This window comes from Gastrolobium bilobum, unplaced genomic scaffold, assembly GCF_033153095.1.
Source record: "Gastrolobium bilobum isolate Gb01-03AN ecotype WA unplaced genomic scaffold, APGP_CSIRO_Gbil_v1 utg688, whole genome shotgun sequence".
NCBI classification, from domain to species: domain Eukaryota; kingdom Viridiplantae; phylum Streptophyta; class Magnoliopsida; order Fabales; family Fabaceae; genus Gastrolobium; species Gastrolobium bilobum.
In genome coordinates, this window is record NW_026897255.1 from 282,928 (window position 1) to 294,821 (window position 11,894).

The following is an 11,894-nucleotide window of genomic DNA, read 5'->3' on the forward strand; positions in this document are numbered from 1 at the left end:
TCGTTATATTAACATTATCAACCTAATAATAAAATTAATTAATAATAATAATAATTGATTGTGACCATCGTCAAATAACATTTTTCTACTAAAGAGCAGGCTATTTAAGAATTGCACACAGTTAAAACCTAAACCCCGAAATTTTTTAACGTGGTATAGGACCACCATAATTTTTTCATTTAAAATTTGATACCTGAATTTTTTTATTTTTTTTATCTCTCCTCAACTTTATCTTTCTTTCTCTCCACTTCAGTCCTACCAACCATTTTGTGGTCTGAACTCCAGGCACAATAACTTCGCTCCTAAACCCAGGCACCGAATGAGCTTTTGAGTGTGAGTATTCTATCAAGCTGATAGAAAACGAAGACGAAAACTTTATCAAGCTGCCTCCTTTGTCTTCTCTCTGAATAAACCTCGCTGTGAGTATTCTATCTTCGCTTCCTTCCGTCAAGTTTGAATTTTGATCTTCATTTTCCATTTCTAACCTCTCTCTTCTCCGCCCCTTTATTCATCTCCTCATAAAAATCAACAAAATCATAGAAAAACACAAAAAAAAAAATATAAAAAATGAAAATGGGTTGCTTGATCAGGAGTACTTACGGAGGGTATGTTGTGTTTGTTGCAGCAAGGTGAGGCCTTTTTTGAGTAAAGGTGATTGCATGTGGTTTGAGTGATCTTCATATGGAAATGGATAGCAAAATGGAGATTCCTGTCCCTGGCAATGAGTGCCCTGCTTCTGCTACGATTGAGGTTGAGGATGATGGCAATTCAGTTGGTGTTATGGCTCCAGCTCCATGTAGGTTAGATGCAGGTTTGGGATTTGAAAACGGGGGAGGCTTGGAGATGAATTTGCAGTTGCAAAGAGATATTGAATTCCCCAAAAGGTTCAATCTTTCTCCTTCAATGAAATCCTCATTGAAGAGAAATGTTGCTGTGTTTGCTGCTGGTTTTAAGGAAAAATTCAAAAATTTGCAGACACAGTTTGTTGAGCAGTCTGGAGATTCTCAGAATCTTGATGACAAAGCTGATTTGAGATCAGCGCTGAGTAAATTTAGCAATTTAAATCTTGATGAGGGTATGAAGCTTGTGGAAGATAATGAGAGGGATGATAAGATAATCAAAATAATTCTTCAGATTAAGGATCTTGAGAAATATATCGAAGAGCAAAAAGATTGGGCTCATAAGTCAGTAATAGGAGCAGCAAGAAAGCTAAGCAGTGATCTGACTGAGCTCAAAATGTTAAGGATGGAAAGAGAGGAGACTCTGAAATTGAAGAGAGGGAAACCAACTCTTGATGACTCAACCATGAAGAGACTCTCAGAGATGGAGGATGCCTTAAGAAGGGCTAGTGGTCAAGCAGACCGTGCAAATGCAAACGTGAGAAGAATAGAGTTAGAGAATGCAGAAATCAAAGCAGAGATTGAGGCTTCCAAATTAAGTGCATCAGAGTCAGTGGATGCTTGTAAAGAAGTTGAGAAAAGGGAGAAAAAATTCTTAAAGAAACTTAAAGCATGGGAAAAGCAGAAAGCTAAACTAGAGCAGGAGATTTCTGATGAAAGAGAAAAGGTATTGAAGACACAAGAAGAATTGGCTCAGATTAAGCAGTCTCGAGAAGAAGCTGAGGTTTGCTATTCACTCCCTATTATTTATTTATGCATTGTGACTGTCACACATTGACCACCAAACTCTAAAGAAAATATGGTTTTGCGACATTTGTCTCTGTTTGCATAGAGTGAGGTTATTGATTGGGACATGCATTTCTCATGTCAGAATAAAAGTAACATGTTTCAGCCTCAAGGTGTGTCTCAGTTTGCAAAATTGCAAATTGTGCTCATTGTGGGTGGACTTTACCTGTAGGGAAGGGGCTTGAAACCTATTGGAAGCACCTTCTGGTCAGGGCCAAGCTGATAATACCCAAATGGGGTGGAGTCACCTCATGGTCTTACCCAAACAAGAGTAACATGTTTCAAAATCAGACATCAATATGGCCTAGACTGTTGTGGTGCTCCGTAACCATCGTCACGTTGAAATTGATAGTTTCTGCATAAAAAACTTTGGTTATTTTTTACCCGAGTAATCGAATGCATATCTAACTTCAAAATGTTGTATTTTTCCCTTCTCTTTCTTGAATTTCATACATATTGCATCTGTATCAGTTTATCGTGCATATATGAAGCATGGAGAATTGGAGAGTTCAAAAAAGGAGTCGTGATTGTGTTGGACACATATTTAGCATTTTTGTTTAGCACAACACAGTACTTCAAATTATAAGGGACACTCTAAGTTGTCCGCATTGATGTCCGTGTTTGTGCATATTTGTTAGTATGTGTATGTGCTCACACCAAAGTAGTTAACTGCGGAATGTGTCATGAAGGAGCTTGATGGAACCCAATAATATATCAGATTAACACTAAACAGTGGGAGACTTTCTTCTTACACAGAAAACTCAGTCAAAGACTCAAACAACAGGCTCACAGAAACAAATGATACTTTCAATAATAGAAAATAATAAAAGACAACTAATAGAGGTGAACACTCTCCTCCTACTTGAAATAAAAGACTCAATTAGCGGAAAAACTCTAAATGACTCCCTCAAGGAAAACTATCCCTTGAGACACATAAACACAAATGCAAAAGAAACCCACATATGCTCATAAGGTCAATAACCAAGACCCTAGAGTTCCCCAAATTCCACTCCAATTTACTCAATTCGTGAAAACCCACCCCAAATCACCCCCATATAACTACCCCTCTCTCTTCCAACTAACTGCAATGGACTCCTTTGCATTGCTGGACCTAGGCCCACTTGTCATAGCCCCAACAGACCTACTCCAAAAAATGCTACAACTGCATACACATTCATAATTAGTGCTCAAAATTCAGAGAAGAAAGGAGAACTTGTGTATAAAACAAAGGCTAGAGAGGGAGCACATGTATGCAAAATAGAGGCTGAGGAGGATCTACATGTGAAATATAGGACCTGTAATCTGCTTGCAAACATGTGAGGGTACAGAAGGAGGGTGGGGGGCTCGTGCAAGAAGGGTAGTCAAACTCGAGATCTTACCGAGAATTGGAAAAGGGTTGCAAGATTATAAATCGTGGGATCGAGACGGATCGTTAAAATCTTATGTTCGTAACTTTAATTATCAAAATGATATTTATGCATATTAAATAACATTTGATCTCAACTTCAATTATAAAAGATAACAAATATAAAAGACAACAAAAGAGTTCTAATATAAAAGACAATTCCAAATCATTATCAAATTCAAATCATTCAAGTCACAAAATGAATATGGAGAGTGAATAACCCACAAAACATAGAAGGTAGTATGAAAAACCATACAAATAGAGAAGGGAGAGAAGAGAACGCACCAGAATAGAGAGGAGACACACCACATTGAAGATGCAAACATAGACGGGAGACGAGATGCAATAGAGAATGCGCGGCCGCGGCCGAAGGGTAAGGCTTTGATGCTGGGTGTTGCACGATACATTGAGGGGAGGCTCATTTAGGGTTTCTTTCTTTCCCTTTTCAATACTTAGATGACTTAATTGAAGTATCGGGTCATTTTAAGGCCATTCAAGTCGGGTTATTGAAAAAACGAATGTGTCAAAATTTTGGAAGGGTTTTTCATGAAATCGCAAGGCACAGTGAGATCGAATCGACGCCGTTTTATAAGGGTCATTTTAATGGGCTTTTTCCCTTCCATAGCAAAACAACGTCTTTTTATAAGGTTTTTTTAATTAAAGAGTGCATGACCCATCCAATTTTATATGAACCGGTCAAGTCATTGTTTTTTACAAAAACCAGCTGGGTCAAACTTGTTCATACCACTTCTTGAACATGACCAATCTTGTATGTTACCGGACCAGTTACATGATCGGTTTTCCAGTTTTCGAATTGAATCGGCTTGTCCAAGCTTGTTTTTAAATACTGCCTATAAGGAATGAACGTACATATTACATTACCAAAAAATGGAACATCAGCATATTATGCTTTATTATACTGTTTCCTAAAATATCATAGAGGCATTTTCTTTCCCGGGATTAAGTTTAAACCCATTTATTCATAATATCGATTTTGAAGATAACATATGACATGAAGAATTGAAAGAACTTTTGTGCTAAAACAAGAGAAAATTGCAGGATTTAGAATGCTAAGTTATCAACTTTTTGCTTGAAAGGAAAATTGAATAAAAACAAAAAACAGAAATTGAGTCTAGAGTCATCCAATAAATACATAGCTGCACTAAAAAGGAAAAAAATAGGGGCGAAAGGACAAAAAAAGCATGAATGTTGAACAAATGGACGGCTGGACAGAATCTTGACATAGACATGGTTGGATGGCTGGGTTTGGAATCCTTTGCTGTGATGACCTAAAGTAAGTGTTGAGCTCTGGCGATGCCTTTGCTATCTTTTTTCTTTTCCTTTTTTTCACTTATAGCTAAATTACATTGTTTTATGAGAATTTTTTTTTTAAGTCATCGACCGGTGCAAACCGGTTTGACCCAACGGGTTTGTGTATAATTTGGTGACCTGGCCGGTTTATAGAAATCGGACGGTTCATGTACTCTTTTTTATATTTTTTAAAATAAAACCTCATAAAACGACATCGTTTGGCTATAAGTGAAAAAGAAGAAGAAAAAGGATTGCAAAGGCAATGACAGAGTTCAGCATTTGCATTAGATCACCAGCAAAGGATTCTAGATCCAGCCAGCCATGCTTTAATCTAGCTCACTTAATAATTTTCTGAATGTTGATACGGCTCTGGTTTGTGAGTGTGAGTTTACAGAGGAAAGAATGGAGGAAGATGAAGGAAAAAGTATATGTATTCTGTATTGATGTGTAAGAATTGTACGAGGGCTTAGCCCATATGAGGGAGAGGTCCCTTTCACTGAGTAATAGCCTCAGTCAACAGAATATGTATCAAGAACTTTCCTCCTACAATATACCTTCCGTACCCCAGGATTCCCTCCACACTTGATTCCTACCGTATCAAATGCTCTAACTTACTAATGTTTGGCTTCTGACACTGCTACCATTGATTGAGCCAATTATGAATAAATAATTTTGAGCCTTGTGCTGTTATTTGGCATCAACTATACTAGATATGGAAGTAGTGAGATAATAGTGTTTTGTATCCCATGTGCAGTCTTAGTAAAGTATTTGGCATCACCTAAGTATTGATGAATTTTCTACTTTATGATTGAATTCAAAAAACAGTCTCTTTGCAAAATTGTAAGAGTAAGGCCTCATACGAGCATTTTCTCATCCCTACCCTTGCAATTCCGGTTTTATGGGCAGTTGGTTTCATTTTTATTTTTTATTTTTTGAAGTATTGATAAAGTGTAAAAGCTGTATTGATACTGGCACTGTTTGCTATTTTAGGTTTCTCTATGGTATATTGGTTCAAATTAGGATGGATTCATTCTTCTCTACGAATACCAAAAAAACCGGCTGGAACTTTGTACAGATTTTAAATCCAAATTGTCAATGTTTTGTGTTTGGATGTACTTGTAATGAACCTCAAAAGTTAGTTATGTGAACTGTAATTTGATCTCACTGATCTTTAAGGCAGCATCTTTTTCTTCATTTGTTCTCTGAATCACTGTAAACAGCTTTTTGGTTACTTCATATGGTTCAAACTGTGCATTCCTACATTAGACTTATCAGAACATAGTTTTGAGTGTGGGTATTTTCAACTTTATATTCCTATTGGCACCATGGTCTTTCTTTGGATGCATTCTTCCAAACTACTCTGGATCATAGAAACCACCTTGCCATCATATTATGAGATGTATCTCTGCAGTTTGAGTCTAGCTTTGATTCATTAGGACAGTGTCTATCATTGTTTTCTTTCTCGTTCTACCACCTTACACGTGTTACTTTGAACCATTCATTCTGTGTAATAACTTATTACAGGTCAAGTGGAAGGAAGAGTTGAAGGCCAAAGAGGAAGCCCTAGCACTAGTTGAGGAGGAACGCCAAGCTAAGGAAACTGCTGAGTCTGAAAATAAGAGGAAGCTTGAGGCTTTGCGCGTGAAGATAGAGATAGATTTCCAGCGCCACAAGGATGATCTATCAAGACTTGAGGAGGAGATTTCGCGCCTTAAAGCATCTGCTCAGTCTGCCGAGTCATCATCGATGACTAACTCTGAGGATGCAATGCCCCAGTGGGAGACAGCAATTGCTAATCTGCTTCAAGACTTAGATGACATGGAGGATCATTCGGAGAAAGAAGTGAAGAGCAACAGAGAATGCATTATGTGCATGAAAGATAGAGTCTCCATTGTTTTCTTGCCGTGTGCTCACCAAGTTATGTGTGCTAGTTGCAGTGCTGAGCATGGAAGAAAGGGTAAGACTTCTTGTCCTTACTGCCGGGTTCAAATCCAACAGAGAATCCGTGTGTTTGGGATAGGCTCGTAGCTTATTTTAGAGTTCTGTTTCAATAGGACTTTGTAAGATTAATCGATTAGGGTTGCAATATTACTCCCTCCCCCAAATGGGGGGTTTTTAAAAAACTCATATGTCAAGATTTAATCGATTAAATAAGGATCTTAATCGATTAAATCACGGAATTTTAAAAAGAGTCTGCCGTGATTTAATCGATTACGAAGGAGATTTAATCGATTAAATCAGGAGTCAACATTTTATGTATTTTTTGGCCGTTTAATCGATTTAAGAGGGGCAGGTTGGTGGATAGTTTTAAATCAGGAGTCAATATTTTATGCATTTTTTGACCGTTTGTGTGTAGTGTTTAATGGGTGTGTGTGTTGCAGTTCGATTCCCATGTACTTCAAAAAAAATCTATTAAATTATGAACTTAATCGATTAAAGAGGGGCAGGTTGGTAGATAGTTTTGAATAAGGGGCAAAAATTAATGAAGGACAAAAGAGTCAAAAAGCCATAAGTTGGTGATAATTTTAATTTATTGATGCGATGCTAGATTTCAAGGATATTATTTTCAGATTTTGAGAAAAAAAAAAAGAGAGGATATTTTGAAATTTTATTTGTTTCTTACTGCATAATTTTTTCTTCTTCAAAATATCTTCTTTTTTTTAAATTTTTAAATAACTTATTTTGAATTACATAATATAATTTTGTTTCTACTAACAAAAGAAATATTAAACTTATTAATTCATAATTTGTTGTCAATAAAATGAGGATTTCCAATTGTTGAATGATGTGTGTTTCAAAAATTTAATCCTTTTTCATTAACAATTTAATTGGATATTTATGTTTTAATTCATGGTTCATTGATAATTTTGTACCTATTTTTAAAAATATTTATCGCTTTTCCCTTATCCCAAATTATATATCAATATGTCTAATTTTATTAATTGACCGATACTTACTTAAATAGTTCGGGTCACTTAGTTGAGTAAGTAATTTAATCAAGTAAAGAATCCCTTACTCAAGTGAGTGACTCACTTAAGGCCTGTTTGTAAGGGCTTCTTAAAAATGTGCTTTTTATACTTACTTATTTTAAAAGTATTTTTTAGAAAAGATAGAGCTATTTAGATTTTTAAAAAAAAATATTTGAATTAAAAAAAACATTTGACTTTTGATTTCTGTTTTTTAGAAGCTAAAGTTTTTAACTTCAATTTTTTTTTGACTTTTTTGTGATTTCTATTTTTTTTAAACAGACATCCAAATGGATTTTTGTAGTAAAAGTATTTTTTTTCTGAAAAAAATAGCTTTTAGCTAAAAAAAAAAAGCCCATTTAAAGAGGGTTGGGGTCCGTTTGGATGGGATTTTTTCTACAAAAGCTGTTTTTTTTTCAAGAAAAAAAAGCACTTATCATCTTAAGTTCGTTTGGATGTTTGCTTTTAAGAAAATTAGAAATCACAAAAAAAAAGTCAAAAACTTACATTTTTTTAGAAGTTAAAGTTTTAATTTCTAAAAAAGCAGAAGTCAAAAATTAAATATTTTTTTCAAAAACTAAATATTTTTATAAAAATATAAATAGCTTTAACTTTTATAAAAAACACTTCTAAAATAAGAAAGGGGTACGATATTATCAGTGTTTAAAAACCTGGACTGGCCATCGACCCGGCCGAGGTCAGGGGTCACTACGCTGACCTGATTTTATATATTAAAAAAATATAAATATATATATCCTATATGAAAATATTAAAAAACAAACCACTAATCATCAAAGATTCAAAGTATACTTAACATAATTAATCAATTACAACCACAAGTAATATTAAACAACCTAATTAAAGTATCAAGATACCAAAGTACAAAACTCATATTCTAATGGAGTCACTACGCTGACCCGGTTCTGCCTCTTTTGAGAAGGTCCCTAATAAAGAAAAATTTAAAAGAAGTAAAAATGAGTGTTTGTTTTCCATCAATGTCCGTAAGAATTTCATTTGAATGTGTAAAATTTTTATCTTTTCTAGAAGATTCACGACAGCGAGGTGAAGATTGAAGACATCTAGGTCACTGGGAGAGAAGAGAACGATTAGATTTAGGTTTGCAAGCATTTTTTTTAATAAAACGATGTCGGTTTATGGATTTTTTAAATAAAAAAACATGCAGTGACCCCTTTTGATCCCTCTGACTCGGGAGTCACTGAAACCCGCCCGGGTTTTGGGGTCGAAGGCGTCGATATGCATATAGGGACCAACTTGAGACCCTAACTCTCAGAGAGAAGGGGTCAGAGTTGACTCGGGTCAACCCGGGGGGCGGGGTGAGATTTTAAAACACTAGATATTATAACAACCAATTAGTGTTACTACCAATTAATTTCACTATTAGATCGAGTATGTTAATGCAATGATTATATTTATTTACATCTTTGTATGGTTATGATTTCGCATATTTAATGTAAAAGCATTAAATATGGGAAATATAACCATACATAGGTGAAAATAAATATAAAGTATTAAATATGAGGAATCATAACTATACAAAGGTAAAAATAAATATAACTGTTGGATCAACGAAATCGATTTAACGGTAAAATTGATTGGTAGTAACATTAATAGTAACACTAATTGATTGTTACAATATCCTTCCCCAATAAGAAATAGATAAAAACTATTTTTTCTATAAGCCCAAAGAAACGAGTTCTTAATCAAATAAGAAATCGATCAAAGTGATTATGTTTTCAAATCCCTTTTTTTACTTAAGTAAGAGGGTCATTTCACTCCCTCTCCAATCCATGTCCGAAAATTTATTTCTCAACGCTTCAGAAACTCAAAATATGATTATATCACTCAACCCCATTCCTAATCTATTATGTTTCTCCTGGATTTTTCAGATTTTTAGAGGGAAAGTCTACAAAGGTAAACCCTTTTTCATTTCTTTATGTTAAGGAACTCCAAACTTTTTTTCCAAATCGTTTGAATCTCAGTACTGTTATTATTGTTGTGAGATACAATGTTTAAATCTCAATATTATTGTGAGAAATGTAGGATTGTCTTCAAACTTTCATGATGTTATTTCTTGCTCATAAACTATTTAATGAAATGCCTGTGAAATGCTTCAATTTTTTGTGTTGTTAGATGCAAAACTGAAAACAGTGTATCTTGGAAGTGGCCTAATTTTTGTAATGAAATTTTTTTTTTTTTTTTTTCTATTTGGAAATGAAAGCAGTGTAGGAAAAACTTGGCCTAATATATAAACTTATTTTACCTTCATGATGAAAGTAATGTATCTTCATTAGGCATTCTCAATTCCTTTATTATTTTAATACTTCATATGCTTGTGTTCAGAGTTTATTTGATCGGCTTTTTCTTTTCTTTAGGCATTAAGAATTTAGGCTTCATTAGTCATTTTCTTATGCTTCCTTTATATGTTTGATATTTATTATCTTTAACTCTAATTTTATGATGCACGTGAATAGGCACCAGAAAGTCCTTTTGTTTAAATTTCATTGCGTTATAAAAGCTCTCATGTTAGTAGCCGTCTAGGTGACTTGACAAAAATAATGAAATATCTAACCGTCGTTTTGTTTTCCTTTAACAAATACAGAGGTATAACATGGTCGGTATGTCAGGCGGGTCCATGGCAGAGCCCGTGGCGGGGGACCACCACTAATGGGCTAAGCTACACCAACCGTAGCAAGCAGGTCCGCCACCACATCTCAATCGAAAACCTTAAGGCATTGAGTTCTTAATGGGTCCATCCATTAATGGTTTTATAAGTGATGAAGCATTAATGGTTTTATATTATATCTCTTAACAAAAATAATTAATTAATAGTTAATACATATCTGAATAAGTTTTTTATTTTTTTCCTTAAGATTAGACGGCTAATGTAAAAAATTGTTTTCAAAGAGGGTGTGGATGACAACCATTATGTTCTCCGGGCACTGATTCTTAGATGAAACAATTTTTTTTGATTATGTGCTTTTGAAGAGTTCCATAATTACATTTGTTAATACTTTTTTTTTATTCTGAGAATCAGAATTACATTTACTAATACAATACAAATCTATTTCTTTACTTTTTGTTTACAGATTTCATCAACTATATAAATAACAAATTGCAATAACCAAAATGTCAACATTTCATATTTTTAAAAAAAATATCTAAAAAATAATATTTTATTGTGTAATTTTTTTTACAACAAATGCTAAAATATAGTTTTAACCATTATTTTTCATCCTCTTCTCCTTCACCTTCTCCTTCACCTAATTGCCATCTCGTTCCTCATTTGTCCCTCTTCAAACAAAACCATAATATTAAGAGTAAATACCATTTTGGGTCCCTAACAAAAAACAAGGTCCCTACTTTAGTGCCTTACATAAAAAAATTAGCGAGTTGATCCCTAACAAATTCAAAGTGGACCCATTTTAGTCTTTTTGAGGGACTAATATGGGTCTTTTTTGAAATTGTGAGGGACCATGATTTCAACTAAATGGGTCCACTTTGAATTTGTTAAGGACCAACTGACTAATTTTTTTGTAAGGGACTAAAGTGGGGACCGTGTTTTTTGTTAGGGACCAAAAGGGGTATTTACTCTAATATTAATAGCTATCAGCGCAACGCCATAGTCGTTAATTAAGAACCTTCTCTTCTTTTTATGATTTTCTGCTATGACTCTAAACTTGTGCACTCCTTGCTTCTCTCCTCTACTTCATCACCCTTCTTCTTATCTCCCCAAAGTCTCTGAAACATGTGCCAACCACGCGACTGACACTCATTTTCCTCCTCTCTTGTTCACTACTTCCTCACTTCCCAACCTATCAAGGTTCCTCAACGCTAAAGCTTTCGTCAGTGAAAGCCATAATGAAACTTCCGACGACCCCATTTCCGAGTCTAACCTATTGGACCAACAACTTGTGCGCCACCAAAAGATTTCGACCAAGCATTGCAAATGATCACTGATAACTCTACCGAAAGATTTCAATGCCACATTATCAAATATTGTTTCCATTCGTTTTTGTTATCACGTACAGAAATTAAAAAAAATAGCATCTTTGCTCTCAGTCGGATTGCTGACATAATGATTCTTCCTTGGATGCTGTCTTTCCTTTCGTTTTTCGTTACATGTAAAAATTTACTAAACATAAAGCTTCTACCTACATGCCTCATTTGCTCCGTTGAACTTTCATTCATTAAGGCATCAAAGAACTAAATTGACAAAAAAAAAATTCAACTTAAAAAACTAAATTGACTAAAAAAATTAATAAAATACGGAACCAAATTAAGTTAAAAAAATTGAAGGAGAAAAATTGAACCTTTTGGGGAATTCAATATCTCTTTGCAATTGTAAATTCATCTCCAAGCCCCCCCCCCCCCCCCCCAAATTCCAAATCCCAAACCTGCATCTAACCTATATGGAGCTGGAGCCATAACACCAACTGAATTACCACCATCTTCAACATCAATGGTAGCAGAAGCAGGGCATTCATTGCCACGCACTGGAATCTCCAT

At 34.7% G+C, this 11,894-nt stretch overlaps 1 protein-coding gene across 1 annotated transcript; it reads left to right on the forward strand.

The window, feature by feature from the left end:
* Positions 1-278: 278 nt before the first annotated feature.
* Positions 279-6,696, forward strand: LOC133305288 (MND1-interacting protein 1-like). Its single transcript, XM_061505460.1, has 3 exons — positions 279-419; positions 626-1,623; positions 5,926-6,696. The coding sequence occupies exons 2-3, from the start codon at positions 682-684 to the stop codon at positions 6,427-6,429; spliced, it is 1,446 nt and encodes a 481-aa protein (XP_061361444.1). The 5' UTR covers positions 279-419; positions 626-681; the 3' UTR covers positions 6,430-6,696.
* The last annotated feature ends 5,198 nt before the right edge of the window (positions 6,697-11,894 follow it).

What these genes read in the sequence shown, in the direction of transcription:
- LOC133305288 (XM_061505460.1), top strand. Translation starts at nt 682, where the DNA reads ATGGAAATGGATAGCAAAATGGAGATTCCTGTCCCTGGCAATGAGTGC. An exon ending in AGTCTCGAGAAGAAGCTGAG is followed by an intron (nt 1,624 to 5,925) that starts GTTTGCTATTCA and finishes AACTTATTACAG; the next exon opens with GTCAAGTGGAAGGAAGAGTT.